The sequence below is a fragment of the Geotrypetes seraphini genome, chromosome 6 (genome assembly GCF_902459505.1).
Source record: "Geotrypetes seraphini chromosome 6, aGeoSer1.1, whole genome shotgun sequence".
NCBI lineage: Eukaryota > Metazoa > Chordata > Amphibia > Gymnophiona > Dermophiidae > Geotrypetes > Geotrypetes seraphini.
In genome coordinates this window covers 307,989-327,059 of record NC_047089.1, presented here as the reverse complement: position 1 = coordinate 327,059, position 19,071 = coordinate 307,989, and the positions used below count along the sequence as shown (strand labels likewise).

The following is a 19,071-nucleotide window of genomic DNA, read 5'->3' as shown; positions in this document are numbered from 1 at the left end:
AGCCCTTTTCTGCCGTCATTTTCTATGTTTCTATGTTTCTATTACAGAAATGACAATTTTGCATGAAGTAAAACTCGTTATAGTTTATAAATCTTTCCTTTTGGCTAAGTCTTAATAATAATATTGTAATTTATAGCTAAAGAGACATATGATCAAGAAACTGTTTTATTTTACTTTTGCGATCATGATAAACATACTGAGGGCCTCAAAATAGTGTCTTGTGGGCTGCATGTGGCCCCTGGGCCATGAGTTTGAGACCACTGCTTTAGTGCATATGCATCCCTAGTAAATATGACACTCGCTAGTACAAACCTAGCTCTCTTTCTAATGCATGTGATTTTCCCCAGAGGATTTGGTAGTTTTTGTGTCTCAAATCTAGATATGCATAGGATGGGCCACAGTGTTTTCAGAACTAGATGGTTATTAAAGTTTGAATTCTATTTGTGCACTGACAGAAAAAAACAACATGTAAAACAACAGTTTCATCGGTCTGTGAGGTGCCACTGCATTACACCTGTAGGAAGTCATCCTGTGCCAACTAGGAACAGCACAGCGAATACTGGTGAGTTCAAGTGCTGCTTCCCTCATTCCTTTCTCCTAGGTACTTTCCAACAGATACACAACCACCCCAGGAATCTGGCTCCACTAGAGGAGTAAATAAAAAAAAAAAGAAGAGTACCAAAGCCAGAGTTCTCTACATACATCTTTGCATACTCAAGTCTTGGCCTTCACTGAAACATGATGATCTTGTTCTTTGCTCTATTAAATATTTAAGACCCCCCCTCCAGCCCTCCCCTTCCCCCACACAAACACACACAGAATTGCAAGGGTTAAATCCTTAGCTCTGCCTCCTCTGGATTGTTCAATGAATGTTCAGTGCTGATTATAGAGGCTGAAGGTCCCTGTGGGACCCCAAAGGGAGATACCACTGGGGATCTAGCAGCCAGAGGGGAAAGAGAAGGAGAAAAGCTGGGGGACATGGCAGAGGAGGAAATGGAGCCTTCATAATTGATGGGGGAGCGCCGAAGAGAAGATAAATGGGGGAAAGTCCTTCCGATGGCTGGTTTAGGAGGAACAGACTTGGCCCCTGGGTGGGCCACAGATGTGATCAGTGGTGGTGGGTCAATGCGCGGTTTTGGTTCTGCTTTGGGTTTTGGTTGGAAGGGTCTTCTAAGAGTGGTCTCATCCTTGAGCCGGGCAATCTCAGTGAATACACTAGCCAAGGGCTGAAACTGAGGACACCAATTCAACAAGTAATCCCAGTTGTAGCTGCCTCTTAATTCCTCATCGCTGGCAACAATCGCAGTCAAAGAGCCTTCAACAGATGGCTTGCCATCCTCAGGAAAGGAATAGTCCTTGGGGTGTGACATGTTTAAGCCACAGCCAACACTTATAAATCCACCTCCATCATCTCGGTACAGCTGTGACTGTCCTGGGATCAGAAAGCCAGAACCTTTCTTATTCTTAAACCACTGTCCTGTTTCCATACCTGGGTCACATGAGATATCAGAAAGCTGGTCAGCATCTTGTTGAATGCCAGAATCAGGTCCTCGTGCAGCAATATGTTCCTGCATAGAAGATGTGATACTGGCCACCCGTGGGTATTCATTGATCATTCGGATCTCATCATCTTCTGCAGCTTCTGCTGAGCCACGGCCACTGGAGTGGGAAGGGTCCAATGATCCACCTCTGGTATAGCTCCCGCCAATCACAGTTTGCTCTGTTGAGTAACCAGGTAGAGCTTGGTGGTAGATGTGATCATTGCTAGCAAGCATAGTACCCTCATGCCTGAGTTTCTGCATTGAACTGGCCTGCATATTGTTGAGCTGGGAATCTGTCTTAGCTTTCTTCCTTTTGGTGCGATGGGAGCGGCATATCATCAGTACAATAGCTACCACAGCAAGAACTACAACCACCCCCAGGGAAGCTGCCACTGCAATTACCAGCAGCAGGTTAAGGTCAGGTGCAAGATCAAAAGAGGTATGAGTGACATCCACGATGACCTGAGCAGAGGCCATACGGGAGGTGGGTAAAGGGCTACGGGCATGGATATCCATGGTAATTTCTCTTGTCTCTCGTTTTGCACGATTGCTGTGCTGCTGCTGACTGTCCATTTTGAGGTAGATGTGACCGGTTGTCTCATTAATTCCAAAATATGGTGAAGGCTTTGCAAATGAGTAGAGAATAACACCATCTACTCCTTCATCTTCATCAGTAGCCAATACATGACCTATACTTTGACCTTTCTGGGCCCCTTCTAAGACCTCAAAGTTGAAGGTTGGTGCTAGGAAAACAGGATCATATTCATCCTCCCCCATCACTAAAACTTGCACAGTGACAGTGGCTGAAAAGTTTCCAGTGTCCACTGCTTTTACTACTAGCTTAAATGTTTTGGCTCTCTCATAGTCAAATGTGAGTTTGGATCGTAGCTCCCCTGAGGTTCCATTGAGTGAAAAGAGATCTCTTCCTTCCCCCCCACCAAGTTCATTCATTGGTAGTTCCATCAGAGTGTAATAAAGCTTCCCATAGATGCCAGTGTCAAAATCTATGGCATGGATTATGGTTACAATGGTGTTTGGTGGCTGGTTTTCCCGGATGCTGGTAGTTAAAGTCTCTACAGGGAAATATGGCTGGTTGTCATTGATATCCTTTACCTCTATAGTAACTGGCACCAAAGCAAAGTTGCCGTGAGTATCTGATGCACGTATTACTAATACATGGACAGCCTGAGCTTCCCTGTCCAATGGCTGTAAGAGTCGAATAGCTCCTGATAGCTCATTAATATGGAAGAACTGATTTTGATCTCCAGAACTGATTGAATAGTGAATGACACTGTTGGGGATAGAGTCTGAATCATGAGCAGCAACTCGTAAGACCTCAGTGCTAACTGGGGCATTCTCACTTATAAGGATACTGTACTCAGAACGGAGAAACACAGGAGGGTTATCGTTCACATCCAAGACTGTAATCAGCACTGGGACAATAGTGCTTCTTTGTGGCATACCACGATCTGAGGCAGCGATGGTAAGGTTATAGAGTGGCATTGTTTCAAAGTCCAATATATCTACTAGGATAAGAGTCCCAATGGTCTGAAAGTGCCCATCCACAAACCACACGTTGCTTTCCACCTGGAAGGCATTGCCACTGTTGCCACTCAGTATGGTATAGTCAAAACCAGCATTCTCCCTGGCCATGTCATGGTCGGTGGCCTCCAGAGTTAAAATAGTGGTGCCAGGCTGCAGGTCTTCAGATACAGCCCTACTGTATTGGGACTGATGGAAATAAGGTGCATTGTCATTTATATCTTGCACTTGGATCTGGATAGTAGCATAGGAGGACAAACTGGGAGTCCCATGGTCTCGGGCCTCAATCAACAAATCCACTGTGGATCTCCTGGCATCAAATTCAATCATATGTGTGGTAAACAAGGTTCCTGCAGAATAAAGGAGAAATAGAGAATAGCATCAAAACACTACACTTGAAAAGCAGCAAAACATACAAACAGGCAGGTCTGTTTTTAGGGTAGGGATCATTTCAAGTTCATCTTTATTTGATATACCACCACTGGGAATAGACCATTGTAGCAGTTTACAATTTTCAAGCAATAGGAGAAGCACAATTATGAAACGAAAGATGGAAAGCCATTAAAAAGCAAAAACATATATTTGTCTGAGAACAGACAAACAAGCGCCAACAACCTATGCCATGCTGGGAAAAAAAAATAGTGTGGTGTTGGCTTTCCCAACCAGCTAGTGTTGCGTCTGCCTCTCCACCTTGCCTTGCTATGATTCTCTACCTATCTTCCAGTCTCGTCCCACAACACTTGAACCTGCTTTCTCCTCTGCCAACTTCAATCTAAAGATAGTGTGGGTGTTCAGAGAGTTCATACAAAAGTGAAGGTTCTAGACTTCATAAAAACTAGCTTTTGTAAATGGGTTTCTACCAGAGCCTTTAATTCAGTAGCATAATTAAATGAAATAACTATTTCTGAAGTTTATATGGACGGGCGGGGACGGAGGGGATTCCTCGCGGGGATGGGTGGGGACGGAGGGATTCCTCACGGGGACGGGTGGGATTCCTCACGGGGACGGGTGGGGACGGGTGGGACTTTGGCGGGGACGGGTGGGGACGGGTGGGATTTCTGTCCCCGCGCAACTCTCTAGGTGACTCCGTGTGGTCCCTCCGTCTACCGTATTTGCCTCCATGGCTGCGTGCCGCGCCTCATCATGAAGTGAAGAGGAGGAAGTGACAGGACTGCAGCGCGCGCACGTGACTCCGCGCAAGGAAACACAGGCAGCTTCCCTCATCCCTCCCTAACGGAGACTGCAGGAGTTTGTTCACGGCCAGAACATCCAAAAGTGAGACACGCAGACAGGTTTCTTTTGCTGTGAGCAATACCACTTACTGTATATAAAGCCTGTTTAAAATGCATACGGTATATAAACAATGGTTTCACATTGTCAAGTCCCCTCTGATGCTGCACTACAGAATAATCTCTTTACTGTGTTTCCCTGATGGAGAACATTGGGGACATTAAATGGTACAATATATGGTATGATGGATAAAGCTGGCCATACACGGTACGATTTTTCGGCCAACCGATTCTTCAGCCGACCGTTTTCTTCCTCCAACGAACGCATTGCGAACGTACCTATCACGAACGTAATAAAATTCTGTTTTTTTTCAACAATAACTGTGTACTGTAGTCTTCTTCATGGGTAAATAAGGCATCCCCCCGAAAATAAGCCCTAGAGCATATTTTGGCCTTCCAAAAAAAATAAGACAGTGTCTTACCATCGGGGAAACAGGGTATGTAGCATAAATGCACATTGGATGAGTCTCATTTGAAAGGAAGCTTTGGAATGAGAGGGCATAGGATGAAGTTAAGAGGTGAGAGTAATCTAAGGAAATACTTTTTGACAGAAAGAGTGGTAAATGTGTGGAATAGTCTCCCAGTAGAGGTGGTGGAGCAAAGGACTGTGACTGAATTCAAGAAAGCTTGAGAAAGGCACATAGGATCTCTTAGGGAGAGGATGAGATAATGGATGCTGCGGATGGGCAGAATGGATGGGCCATATGGCCTTTATCTGCCATCATGTTTCTACTTCAATTGTACTATCCCTCTCCCTTATATTCCTAGAGTATCACTCTGCCCCCAAAAAGATGGTTTTGATTCTATACTCCCTTTATCAAATTTGAAACATAAGAGTATCATCAATAGCATACCGTTGTCAGAATGTATGTAGAAACCATCGATGAACCTTGAGATCAATCTATAGGTGACCTTTCCATTGTCTGCCGTATCCCTGTCTGTGGCTGTAACAGTAATGACAGAACTTCCTGGAGGGGTATGCTCCAGAAGAGTGACCTAGAACAAAGAACAGAACTGAACAGTTAGCAAAGAATTACAAGGTTACCTGTAGAAAAAAGACTATTATATCTATCTTTTTAGCACCGATCAATAATGCCGTACCAAGAGATGGAATGGACTCTCCTCAAGCAGACCAGCTTATATTTTCTTCCCCCCTTCAGGGCAAAGACAACTTAAGACACTTTTCCTTGACCACTATTAGAGATTTATAGAGGCACTGACGCATCTCTCCCCATCTCCAGAAAAGACTCCTATAACTAAGACACTCCCAAGGCATCCTCCTCCAACACTGGCAGAAACTCTCTAGCATTTTTTAAGACACGACTCTCAAATTTCTGGCACAGAGTCGAGTTACTCCTCCTCTATCAATGTGCTGTAAAGTTTCTTCATACTTTCCTATTTTATCTAAAATAAGTAAAGAAGATTTTTCTTCACGTGCCATTCTTCCTTCATTGACCTCAAAGGTGGATTCCAGAGTTTTGGCATACCTGATAGAGATCCTGTGTGAATTCTGGAACATTGTCGTTGATGTCCTCAACAATGATGGTTACATTGGCCTGGGTCTCATGCTTGGAATCTGAAGAGCGTATGGTAAGGGTATATCTGGTTTGATCCTCATAATCTAAAGCTTGTATCAGAGAGATCTGTCCTCCATAGGGAAGAATACTGAAAGCTTCCACTGACACACTATCCAGGAGCAGGGTGTAAGAAAGGGCAGGGCCAGAGTCAACATCATTACCTGTCACTTGTGTGATCTCCGTGCCAACCAGAGTATCTGGAGAGAAAAGGAAGAGTTACAGACAGATATATCATGCATCTGAGCAAGTGGACTTTTGTTCTCAAAGGTCATGTGTCAATAATGAAATGCACCACAACAACACCACACCACAAGCCACCAAGCCAATTCATCCCACTATATAATATAAGTACCACTGCTAGATAATGACCCAATGTGCATATCTCTTCATTTTTGGACCCAAAATGCAAGACTGCACTTTTTAGGTGAATTTACATTGTTTTTTTGTCTGTACGTACTGGTTTCTTTGCACTTTCATAAGTAAAGAGAGTATGGAATAGACATCGGTGATTTGGCAGGGGAATCAGCCTCTGCTTCCTCCCCCCTTCTCTCACCAGCTGTAGAAAAGCAGGCAATTTGAGAAATTTGATGTCATGGGGACCCAAAACCCTAAGACATAAAAATGAGAAGCCCAGAGATGGCATCTTCAGTGTGCCATCTTGTTCCCCAAACCCCTCCAGCAGGAGATAATAACTCAACCCTTGCTGACAGTGGGAGTAAGAGCCATGGCTATGGTAATAATTCCTGCAGCCTTCTAGTAGAGAGGGAGGGGAGGGGAAAGGCAGAGAAAGAATGGATGGAAGGGGATAAGGAGAAGAGATAGAGAAGAAGGGGCAGAGAATGTGAAGCGGAGGGTAATGAAAGATTAGGTTTATACCTTTAATAATCTTCTTTCTATTAGTTCCTTCCGGATTCCATATGCTAGGTTTTCAATCCCAACCCGCAATCTGGGAGTTGCAGAAATCCACACTTTTCTGATTTCTGCAATTCCCGGATTGTGGGTTGAGATTGAACAGTTGGAGGGGCATAATCAAAAAACACGTCTAAGTCTGTTTTGGGTCTAAGTCGTTAATTGCCCAAAGTCGGCAGTGTCTAAAGTCCATTCTCGAAAAATACATCCAAAATTATTATTTTTTTAAAAATCAGCTAATTGTTCGTCCAGCCGTTTAATCGTCCAGACCGCTAAGTCATCTATACCCCATTCTCATCCAAAAAATCGTTCAAGTCAGAAACACCTAGAACAAGACCTTTTGGACATAGGCGGGGTTAGCAAAGTGATGGACTGGCCACTCAGACATGGCAACAGAGTAGTGGGGAACCTTACAGGGCACTGCTGTGAACTTCACAAAAAGGGTGCCACATAAACATCTCACCACAACTTCCTTGCAGGTCATAGCGAGCCCCCCTCCAAAACCTACTAGACCCATCTGTCTGCCACCCCAATAGCCCTTATGGTGAGTGGCTTATGGGCCTGGGTCCTCCTCTCTAAGGTTCACTAGCCCACCCCCCAGACCACTTAAGCCACCTCTGTGTAGCTCTACTAGGCTTTCCTATGCCAGGTGCTGATGTTCTGGAGGCAACTATGTATGTTTTTATTCCGATCTTTATGGCGGTGTTGGGGGTGGGGGGTGGTCAGTGATCACTGGAGGAGTGTGGGGGGGGGGTCTGTACTTTGTCCCTGCAGTAGTTATCTGGTCACTTTGGATACCTTTTTGCCATTTAGACCTGTTTTTAGATGGCTTAAGTCACTATGTATAAGCTCCGTCTAGGCAGTCTGGTTAAACTTTCGGTTATACTTGAAATACGACTAAATCTAGGTTGGCCCATGACCTGCCCAAATCCTGCCCTCACCACTCCTCCTAAAACGCCCCTTACATCTTTGGGCATACAGCAGCACTGAAAAGGTCTAAGCTATTTTTAGATATGTCTAAAACCCATTTCAATTATCGGCACTTGGACTACTTGTCTTTTAAATCGTCCAAGTACCGATTTAGGCGGGTGTTTAGACGTATTTAGTTTCTGATTATGAGCCCCCAAGTGTATGGAATCTGCAAGGGATGTAACAGAACTGAGGTTGAGGGAAGCAGAAACAGAGAGAAAAGAAGGAAATAAAGAAACACTCTCTGATAAGTATTTCTTCTACAAATATTTAAATTCAGTGTCCAAGGTCATAACCTCTAATTTCTTATTATGTCCTTCCCTAATTTATTGAATTTACCTGTAAACCTTGCCGAGCTCTATCTTTATGGAGATAACATAACATAAGAACATAAGAAATGCCTCTGCTGGGTCAGACCCGAGGTCCATCGTGCCCAGCAGTCCGCTCACGCGGTGGCCCAACAGGTCCAGGACCTTCTATCTATACCCCTCAATCCTCTTTTCCAGTAGGAATTTGTCCAATCCTTTCTTGAACGCCAGTACCGTGCTCTGCCCTATTACGTCCTCTGGAAGATAATGTGGTATACAAACTTAAGGTTTAGTTTAGTTTAACCTCAATTAAAGACTCAATACTTCAAACTGTTTTTTTTTCCAGGTTTCACACTTTACACACTCAACATGTAAATTCAGAATGCTTTTCTCTCTATTTTTCTTTAACTTCATGTTTCTCTTTGCTGTATTTGTCTGTTTCTCTCTTTCTGCATCTATCTTTATCTCTGTGTTTGTATGCACACTTAAATTTGGTTACTCGGTCACTTATCTTTCATATATTTTCCTTCATAGACCTCTTGTGTTTTGTCTAGCTACAGGAAGGCTTGGCGAGTGATGTTGCCTAGGTGCCTTCCTTCTCTTCTTGTTCTTGACACCAACTAGCCTGACTTTAATAAATTGTAAAAAGAAATATCTTCCTAGTGAGTAAATTTATTTTAGTGTGCCTTTTTCTACATTTCTCTATTTCCTTTTCTATCTACTTCTTTTCAACAACAGAATAATTATTGTACATCTGACTATATTTTTTATTCCACATCTGAGTTATCAATACTTTCACACTATTATATTTTCTCCCTTTCCCAATCTCCTTTCACTTTACATAGTGAAGTACCAAGAGTTTACTTCACAAGAACATATAAAGAATCAGGAAATTCTAGTCTCTATCAGCTGACAGAATTAGATCTCTTAGGGGTTCTTTTACTAAAGCTGCAGCACAAAGTGGCAGTAGCACACTGCTTACACAAATCTTTCCCACACTCTAGGGCCACCTGTGCTGTGGCTGGAAAATGGCCGACTCTTCCATTTTCCCAATTAATGGCGACACACTAGTTTCATCATTGGCGCATAGTCATTAAAAGATGTCATCACCTGAGCCCCTATTATATAGGCAGTAAGGACCCATGTGGTATACGGAGGAAGACAAATTACCATGGGATGTTTAAATGTGTTTAATGTACAGTTCCAGAGTTTTCAAAGCAAGATAAATTTTAGAGCTCTTGCCCAGTTTTAAATTCAGTTCAGTAAATTATCTGTTAACAGAAATTCAAGTAACCAGAACTCTCAAGCAACCAGCAAAAAAAATCAAAGAAATACTGTAATACTTAAAATAAAAATGAAAACAAAATCAATTTCTGATGGAAATTTAAGTGTAAATTTGGCACGCCACACCTGAGTATGTTCATGCTTTGACTACCACCAGTCTGGTAGGTTGTCTGGAACAGTTTATGGTATGGCATAGTGCGGGGTATAGTATTAGTTAGGGCCTATTTTTAATAGTAACTCTCAAGCAACCAAAAACTACATTTATCTGGCATCTACCAACCCCCATGGGTGCCGGTTAACTGAGAGTCTACTGTACTGAGCTAGAGCAAAAGACGTTGTCAACAAAATTGAAAAGATCCTAGAAGGAGCAGAGACAGAAGAGACTGCAGTGATGATCCACATCGGGACAAATGATGTCAGCAGGAGAGACTACAGAAGAAATGCACTGATTGAACAGTTCAAGATTCTGGGAAGGAAGTTGAAGATGAGGACTCAGAAGATAGGGTTCTCAGAGATCCTACCAGTGCCAAGGGCAGATGTGAAGAGGCAGACGGAACTACAATCAATAAACGCATGGATGAGGAGATGGTGTGAGGAAGAGGGGTTCCACTTCGTGAGGAACTGGACAACGTTTTGGGGCAAGAGCAAGCTCTTCAGGAGAGATGGACTGCACCTGAGCGTGGTGGTAACTAGACTTCTAGCAAACAACGTCAGGAGAGGAATACAGCAGGTTTTAAACTAAGAAGGGGAAAGTCGACAGTTGACCAAGTGTCGATGATTTGGAAAAAGGTATCCCGAGAAGATACTGAGAGGGAAAAATGCTGGGAAGACAAAACGGGCAAAAAACAAGAGTTGACAGATCAAGAGGATGACAAGAAGAACGTAGCACAGGGGAAAGACACAATGGGCAAAAAACAAGAGTTGGCAGATCAAGAAGAGGATGATACGAAGATTGGAGCGCAGAAAAAGAAAATAAAGATCGTAGCACAGGAAAAGAAAATGCAGACAAAAAAATACCAGGACTTAAATTGCATGTATACTAATGCAAGGAGCCTAAGGAATAAAATAGGAGAATTAGAAGTCATGGCCAAAAAAGAGAACCTAGACATCATTGGGGTCTCTGAAACATGGTGGAATGAAGAAAACAAATGGGACATAGCACTGCCGGGGTACAAGCTCTATCGCGAAGACAGGTCAGGCCAGAAAGGAGGAGGAATAGCCCTATACATAAAAGAAAACATACACTCGACCAGAGTGGACACAGCAGCGACAGCCAACAAATTGGAATCACTATGGGTTAAAATACCAGGAAGGAAAGGGCCCGAGATAAAGATGGACCTGTACTATCGTCCACCTGGGCAAACCGAAGCAAACGATGAAGAAATGAAAGCCGAGATAAGGCGAGAATGCAAAAGCGGTAACACGATTGTTATGGGAGACTTCAACTATCCTGGGATAGACTGGAGTCTTGGAAACTCACAATGCGCTAGGGAGACCGGATTCCTGGAGGCTACACAGAACTGCTTCATGGAGCAGCTTGTCAGAGAACTGACGAGAGGGAATGCCACTCTCAATCTAATCCTAAATGGGCTAAGAGGACCTGCAAAGGAAGTGGAAGTAGTGGAACCGTTGGGAAATAGCGATCATAATATGATCAAGTTCAAAGTTGAAATAGGAATATCGAAGGGAAAGAGAAACACAGCGACAACTTTTAACTTCAAGAAAGGAAACTACGAAGCGATGAGAGTAATGGTAAGGAAGAAACTTAGGAACACCTCAAAGAAATCACAGACTGTAGAGCAAGCCTGGTCTTTATTCAAGGACACGGTGAGCGAGGCGCAAACTCTGTATATCCCCAGATTTAGAAAAGGATGCAAAAAGAGCCGAACAAAGGACCCGGCGTGGATAACTAAAGAAGTGAAGAAAGTGATAGGAGATAAGAAAAAAAATCATTCTGGATGTGGAAAAAGGACAAAACCGGGGAAAACTGGAAAGAGCACAGAAAGCATCAAAAAGAATGTCACCGCATGGTTAGAAGAGCAAAAAGAGAATATGAAGAGAGGCTAGCCAGGGAAGCACAAAATTTCAAACCGTTCTTCAGATATGTTAAAGGGAAGCAGCCGGCAATGGAGGAGGTGGGACCGCTGGATGACGGAGACAGGAAAGGAGAGGTGAAGAAGGAAAAAGAAGTGGCGGATAGACTAAACATGTTCTTTTCGTCAGTATTTACAAAAGAGGACACATCCAACGTGCCGGAATCTGAAAAGATCTTAAAAGGAGATCAAGCAGAAAAATTAACATCCATGGAGGTAAGCCTTGAAGACGTACATAAACAGATAGATAGATTAAAAACTGACAAATCTCCGGGCCCAGACGGAATCCACCATAGGGTATTGAAAGAACTAAAGGAGGAAATAGCAGAACTATTACAGCAGGGTTTGTAATCTATCCCTGAAAACAGGCGTGATCCCGGAGGACTGGAATATAACTAATGTTACGCCCATCTTTAAAAAAGGATCGAGAGGTGACCCGGGAACTACAGACCGGTAAGTCTGACTTCGGTTCCGGGGAAAATGATAATAATAATTTTATTTTTATATACCGCCAAAGCCATAGTAGTTCGAGGCGGAAGCGCTGATATAAGAAAGCATCAATGAGCATCTAGAAAGGAATAAACTGATGAAAACAAGCCAACATGGCTTCTGCAAGGGAAGATTGTGCCTAACGAACTTATTGCACTTCTTAGAAGGAGTTAACAAACAAATGGACAAAGGGGACCCCATAGACATCGTATACTTGGATTTCCAAAAAGCCTTTGACAAGGTACCTCATGAACGCCTACTACAAAAACTGAAGAACCATGGGGTGGAAGGAGATGTACATAGATGGATCAAAAATTGGTTGGCGGGTAGGAAGCAAAGGGTAGGAGTAAAGGGCCACTACTCTGACTGGAGGAGGGTCACGAGTGGTGTTCCACAGGGATTGGTACTCGGACCGCTGCTGTTCAATGTATTTATAACTGATCTAGAAACAGGGATGAAGTGCAAAGTAATAAAATTCACAGATGACACTAAACTATTTAGTGGAGTTGGGACTAAAGAGGACTGTGAGGATTTACAAAGGGACCTGAACAAACTAGAAGAGTGGGCAACGAGATGTAGAGAAATGTAAAGTCTTGCATGTAGGAAACAGAAACCCGAAGTACAGCTATATGATGGGAGGGCTGGTAATGGGTGAAAGTACCCTAGAAAAGGACTTGGGGGTAATAGTGGACAAGACAATGAAGCCGTCGGCATTGTGCGCCTCTAAGAAGGCGAATAGAATGCTAGATATTATCAAGAAAGGTATTACAACCAGAACGAAAGAAGTTATCCTGCCATTGTATCGGGCGATGGTGCACCCGCATCTGGAGTACTGCGTCCAGTATTGGTCGCCGTACCTTAAGAAGGATATGGCGATACTTGAGAGGATCCAGAAAAGAGCGACACGATTGATAAAAGGTATGGAAAACCTTTCATATGCTGAAAGATTAGAGAAACTGGGGCTCTATTCCCTGGAAAAGCGGAGACTTAGAGGGGACATGATAGAGACTTACAAGATCATGAAGGGCATAGAGAAAGTGGAGAGGGACAGATTCTTCAAACTTTTGAAAACTACAAGAATGAGAGGGAATTCGGAAAAATTAAGAGAGGACAGATTCAGAACCAATGCTAGGAAGTTCTTCTTCACCCAAAGGGTGGTGGACACCTGGAATGCGCTTCCAGAGGGTGTAATAGGAGAGAGTACAGTATTGGGGGTTCAAGAAGGGATTAGATGATTTCCTGAAGGAAAAGGGGATAGATAGAGGATTACTATACAGGTTCTGGACCTGATGGGCAGCCACGTGAGCGGACTGCTGGGCATGATGGACCTCTGGTTTGACCCAGCAGAGGCACTGCTTATGTTCTTATATTCTACTATTTAAACAGACTAATGGTTAGTAAGTTGGCCTGAAAACCAGGGGGAACTAGGTTTGAGTCCCAATGTAGCTCCTTGTTACTCTGGGTAAGCCACTTATGGTTTATGGTTTTTATTTATATCCCGCTTTATACAAAACAGGTTCCAAAAACACATACTGTACTTGTACATAGTAAAAAAAACCACACATTACAAAAACACATACATGCAAGCACAGACTTGTCTTAACTGCCTTGTCACACATAAAAAAACATCAAAAACAAATCATCCCACCCTCACACACAATACTTACTCAGATGCCACAAGTACCCACCCCTGTCTCTTTGTATTATTTATACATTCAAGTTGTAAAACTCTTAGCATTCATATTTCATCTGACAAAACAGATGATGTTTCAACAAACAAGATTTCAATTGCCATGCAAAAAGGAAATTATAACAATTTAAAAAAAATTTGGGGACCATTGATAACATATTGTAATGAATAGATACCTTTATACACTAAAGTATAATTAGAATAATGGGGAAAGGGGGATATATTGCTTTATTATTGGTTTATTATTATTTTGAACACATGACATGTATGATATGTTTGATTTACATTATTTGTGGAAAGGGAGGGTGTGGGAGGGATTTAAAACATGTATTGAAATAATAATAAGAATCATTTTCAAGTGATGTATAGCAATTAATTGATGTAATTTTGTTCACTTGATGTACGATGAAAAAATTAATAAAGAATTGGAAAAAAAAAAGATTCCCTTGCTGACATATATAACCTGGGAGTTTATTCCACTCTGCTGGGCCCTTTCTAGATGGTATCACCAAATCACCATTACCAGCAGAACGTAACTTTAAGAGTGAAGTCTGATATGCGATAACCTCTGACAATCTATATATTGCTAAATAGGTTAGCAATAACAATTTATACCAGTACAGCTTAATGTAAAACTCTGATACATGATTGCACCTTGATAACCTAAATAATGTGCAGATAACAGAATTCTATGCAACTTGTAATGCTGTTAATGCAGCAGACGGAACACCCAGTAGCACTATATTGCAGTAGTCTAGAGTTGAGAGCACTTAACTTGCATTGCCACAGGTACAAAATAAAGAGCTGTATATAATATGTAAACTGCTTTGACTGTAGCCACATTCGAATCCAATTCCCTTTCCTATCAATGTTACCAAACATACTCACACAAACTTACATTATTGCCATAAACTTTCCTTCTCTTTCACACACTAACTTTTAAGCCTTACACTGGCTTATGTTTTGCTGTTCTGACTTAGGGTTACCAGACGTCAGGATTTCTCCGGATGACTTTTCAAAATCTGGCACTTAGTCTGGGTTTTGAAAAGCTTCCAGCTAGCAGTGACGTCGGGATGGCATCTGAGCAGTGACATCACGCACATGCACGCATACATGTGACATCATCATATCACACCAGCGCATGCACAGATGCCTTCCTGACAAGCGAACAGATTGAGGGGGAGGGGGTGGGGTTGGGGGCAGAATGGGGCGGGGCCATGGGTCCGGATTTTCATTATGGAAAAGCTGGTAACCCTACTCTGACTCAACTGAACCTTTAGTTGTATCTGATTTTTCACCATTAACTAAAATTTTCACATTCATTAGAACACTTGTCCCACAAAAGTTTTCATATTTTTCATGTTTCATTCCCCTCTCACAACACACGTCCAGTCCCAAATCCAGACATTTCCTAACTGACAATGTTGGGGACACGATGCAGCTACAAGCCAGCAAATGAATGCCCCCATATGTATCCACTCCAAACCTTTCCTCTGGCTCTCATCACATGTCTTTCTCCTCTTACCAGACCTGGAGTGCACCTGTAGACCCATGTGCACACACCGTCACTGGCACTTCTGGGTTTGAGAGGAGTTAATTTTCTCCACCTCCACCCCTTATCCCAACTGCATCTTACCAGTGCTCCTCAGACATTTTTCAGTCTCTCTGGAGCTCCTCTGCTTCTCAGGGACTCCCTGGCGTGGCTGTAGTGCTGTCCAGGACACTTTTACTCCATTCTGTGCATGCACAAGGCTCTTCAGCACCCTCCAGGACATATTGAACTTCCTGCAGCCTCTTCATGCAGCCTCAGTATTCACCAGACCCACTTTTGGGTTTCTGGCGAGGATTAGCTCTGATAACCCAACTACAGTGGTACCTGTAGTTGGGTTATCGGATGATATTATTTTGAGTGGACCTGTCTACTCCCTTTTTTTGTTTCCCGTTCTCCACACTGATATTTCTCAGTGGCTCTTCCTGCTGCCTCCTACAACTACTGGCACCAACCTGAACCACTGTAATTGCCAGCTTAGCAATGCCCAGGACACCTTTACTGCCCGAGTGAATGCTTTCATTTACATTTATTTACAAAAGCAAAGAAAATTTGAGAAGAGCATTTGTCACCCATTATGGAAAAGAAGAGGACTCCGAGAGAGCACCCTTTCCCCAGCACAGAGGTTTTGGTATGATACCCATCTCTTAGGATAAACACCAGAGATGTAGGGATAACTCACTTTCTGGGACACGAACTTCCCGGGGCAGGGGAATGGTGGGGCTGTTATCATTAAGGTCCATCACCACCACGGTTAACATTGCAGAGCCAATCAACGGGGGAGAACCTCGGTCCATCGCAGTCAAAATCAGCCTGTGAGAGAAATACTTCTGTAATTTAAATTGTAGCTATGGTAAGAAAAGATTCTTCTCTCTCACTTGGGGAGAGAATCACTAGCCCAATGCAGTTCCCCCTGACCCCAGGTTAACTCTGCTATGAAAGACTGGCTTCTCCCCAAAAGCTGAACTAGAAAAACCTGGCTCGTGCCCCATTTCCACCTCTCCGAGAAATGCACTGTCATTTAGATCTCAGATCCCACCCTGGGAGAGGGAATTTGGTTCTCTGATCGCACCCTGATGGGGGCGCTGGTTCTCTTATTCCCTGCTCCTTCTTCCTTTCTTATTTTGTATAAAGATCACTTACTGGGTCTGAGACCAGATTTCACGGTCTAGGATTGCTGCTGTTGTTATGGCTCCAGTTTGCGGGTCAATATCATAGAGTCCCTTCATAGGTAGGGACTGGTTGATAGAATAAGTCACCTGACCATTCTGACCTTGGTCCAAATCATATGCCAACACCTGAGGGAAGAAAAGATTCAGTGTAATGGAGCCTTCAGCATGGAAAATTAAGAACCAGATTTAGAATTGCAGTTCCAACCTCTCCTGGTAGATGGTGCTGTAGAGAACAGAAAAAAAAAAAAAAGCAATGGGTGGGCGGAGCTCAGATCTCCTTCAATCTCAGTCTCTCCATGCAGGGACTGCTATAATGTGGGTAAAGATTGTTGCCTTCTTCCTAAGACTGTTGTAATCTCGCTAAGCTTTGTATAGTTTTGTTCTTTGTGAACTGGTTGTGATCTCTTAGTATGGCTACGTGTAGTTGTGTCTTCGATAAAGAGGGTGGATGCTAGGTGTGGGTTTTGTGAGTTGAGTTCTATGCAATCCCTAAATTTAGATGATCCCAATATGGCTCAACTCAAATGGGAATCTGCTTTCGATCAGTGTTAGGTTAGGTTATATTTTATACATACTTGCATCCCGCCTAACCCCTGCAAATAGGTTCAAAGTGGGTAACATATCAGAAACAACATAATTACTATTACTATTTATCATTTCTATAGTGCTGAGAGGCATACACATTTAACATTCAATAGATGGTCCCTGCTCAGAAGAGCTTACAATCTAATTTGGACAGACAGACAGGATATCTCAGAGTTGGGGAGTTTCTAGTAGAAGGAAGGATACGATGGGTAACGGTAACTGATGGTGAGTTAAGAGATAAAAGCAGCTTCAAAAAAGTAGGCTTTTTAGCTTGGATTTGAATACTGCTAGAGATAGAGCATGATAGAGTGTAACAGAACAGCATACTTCACCCAAGCTGCCCATGTCTGCTCTGGAGACACAGAGAAAAACAGTTGTACCGTTGTTGGCCTTTCTGCTGAAATGGGCCAATTAATGCTAAAGAGTGAAGTTTGGATGTTCTTAATAGACCACCAACTGATTTAACAAACAGTTTTAAGATGGATAATATTTTTGGTCACTGCCGACTTGAACTGGTTTTGAACTGATGACTGAGGTGACAGCCTCTGATCCTCCTATACACATTTCCCTGACAACCCCAATCCTACAGGCAACAGGATTTGTATCTCTGCACTCCCTAGGTCTTAGAGGTGATGTGCTCCGTACCCCTCTACCTACTTATAAGACTCCCCAAAATTAAATGTGACAGGCTCTATACCACCCTCTCAGACATCCAGTCCTAGAGATGACAAGCTCTATATCCCTCTACCCTTCACCAGAGGCCTCTTAATGGTGATAATCTGAGTACCCCTGTTGCCCAGTCCTCCATCTCTATCTAGTCCCACGTATGTGTGAGTGTTTTATTCTCACCATCTAGAGAATGATACGGGGACAAATTTTTCCCCAGCCCTGTGGGAACTCATTTTCCCATCCCCACGAGTTCTTTTCCTGTTCCTGCTCCATTTCTGCAAGCTCCGTCCTCATCTGCACAAGCCTCAAAAACTTTAAAATCATAAGTGTTCGAGGCTTGCGCATTAAGGCAGAGCTTACAGGAATGGGGTAGGGACAATCATAGTGACAAAACTCACAGGGACGGAACGGGGAAATTGAGTTCTTGCGGGGACAGTGAAAAATTTGTCCCCGTGTCATTCTCTATCACCATCACACAAAGGAATTTGTACTGGATGCTAGGGTCCACCTTGGGGATTAGCGCCCAAGAAAAGGATCTGGGTGTCATCGTAGACAATACAATGAAATCTTCCACCCAATGTGCGGCGGTGGCCAAAAAAGCAAATAGGATGGTAGGAATTTTTTAAAAAGGGATGGTTAACAAGACTAAGAATGTCATAATGCCCCTGTATCACTCCATGGTGCGATCTAATCTGGAGTTTTGCGTTCAATTCTGGTCTCCTTATCTCAAGAAAGTGGTGCTAGAAAAGGTTCATAGAAGAGCGACCAAGATGGTTAAGGGGATGGAATAGAGAATGACACGGGGAAAAAATCTGTCCCCGTCACCGCCCCGTCACCGGCCCACCATCCTCTGCACCGCCCCGTCACCGCCGTTCCCTTCACCGCCCCGTCACCGTCACCGCCATCCCTTTCACCGCCCCGTCACCGCCACTGCCATCCCATTCACCGCCCCGTCACCGTCCCCGCTGCATCCATATAAGCCTTAGTACTGTAATATTTAGCTTATTCCTTTCTTATAAATCAAAGTTCCTGCTGCTGAACTAGAGAAAGAGATGTTCAGCTGGCAGGGCTTTGTTTATAAATTTTTATCAACACAACTAATATACTATTTTATCCTAAAGCAAAAAATAAATAAATAAATATAATTTTTTTTTCTACCTTTGTTGTCTGGTTTCTGCTTTCCACATCTTCTCATTGAATTCCTTCCATCCACTGTGTGTCTTCTCTCTGCGTCTTCCATTTGCTGTTACTGTGCCTCTCCCTTAACCCCCCCCCCAATTGGTCTAGCACCCATCTTCTTCCCTCCGCTCCCGCATAGTCTGGCATCTGTCTTCTTCCCACTCTGTCTTCCACATTTCCCTTGGGGGTCTGTTCCTCTCCACCCTCCTTCAATGTCTGTTCTATT

At 43.3% G+C, this 19,071-nt stretch overlaps 1 protein-coding gene across 2 annotated transcripts in view; it reads right to left on the bottom strand.

Annotated features, from left to right (window-relative positions):
- Nucleotides 1–149: 149 nt before the first annotated feature.
- Nucleotides 150–19,071, bottom strand: part of DCHS1 (dachsous cadherin-related 1) — a 309,730-nt gene continuing 290,808 nt past the window's right edge. For both annotated transcript variants that reach the window (XM_033949396.1, XM_033949395.1), the window contains exons 17-21: nucleotides 16,384–16,538; nucleotides 15,923–16,053; nucleotides 5,860–6,146; nucleotides 5,227–5,368; nucleotides 150–3,433 (exon numbers count right to left, since the gene is read on the bottom strand). In XM_033949396.1, the coding sequence (XP_033805287.1) occupies nucleotides 831–3,433; nucleotides 5,227–5,368; nucleotides 5,860–6,146; nucleotides 15,923–16,053; nucleotides 16,384–16,538 (3,318 nt within the window). In that variant the 3' untranslated portion in view covers nucleotides 150–830. The remainder of the gene's footprint in view (nucleotides 3,434–5,226; nucleotides 5,369–5,859; nucleotides 6,147–15,922; nucleotides 16,054–16,383; nucleotides 16,539–19,071) is intronic.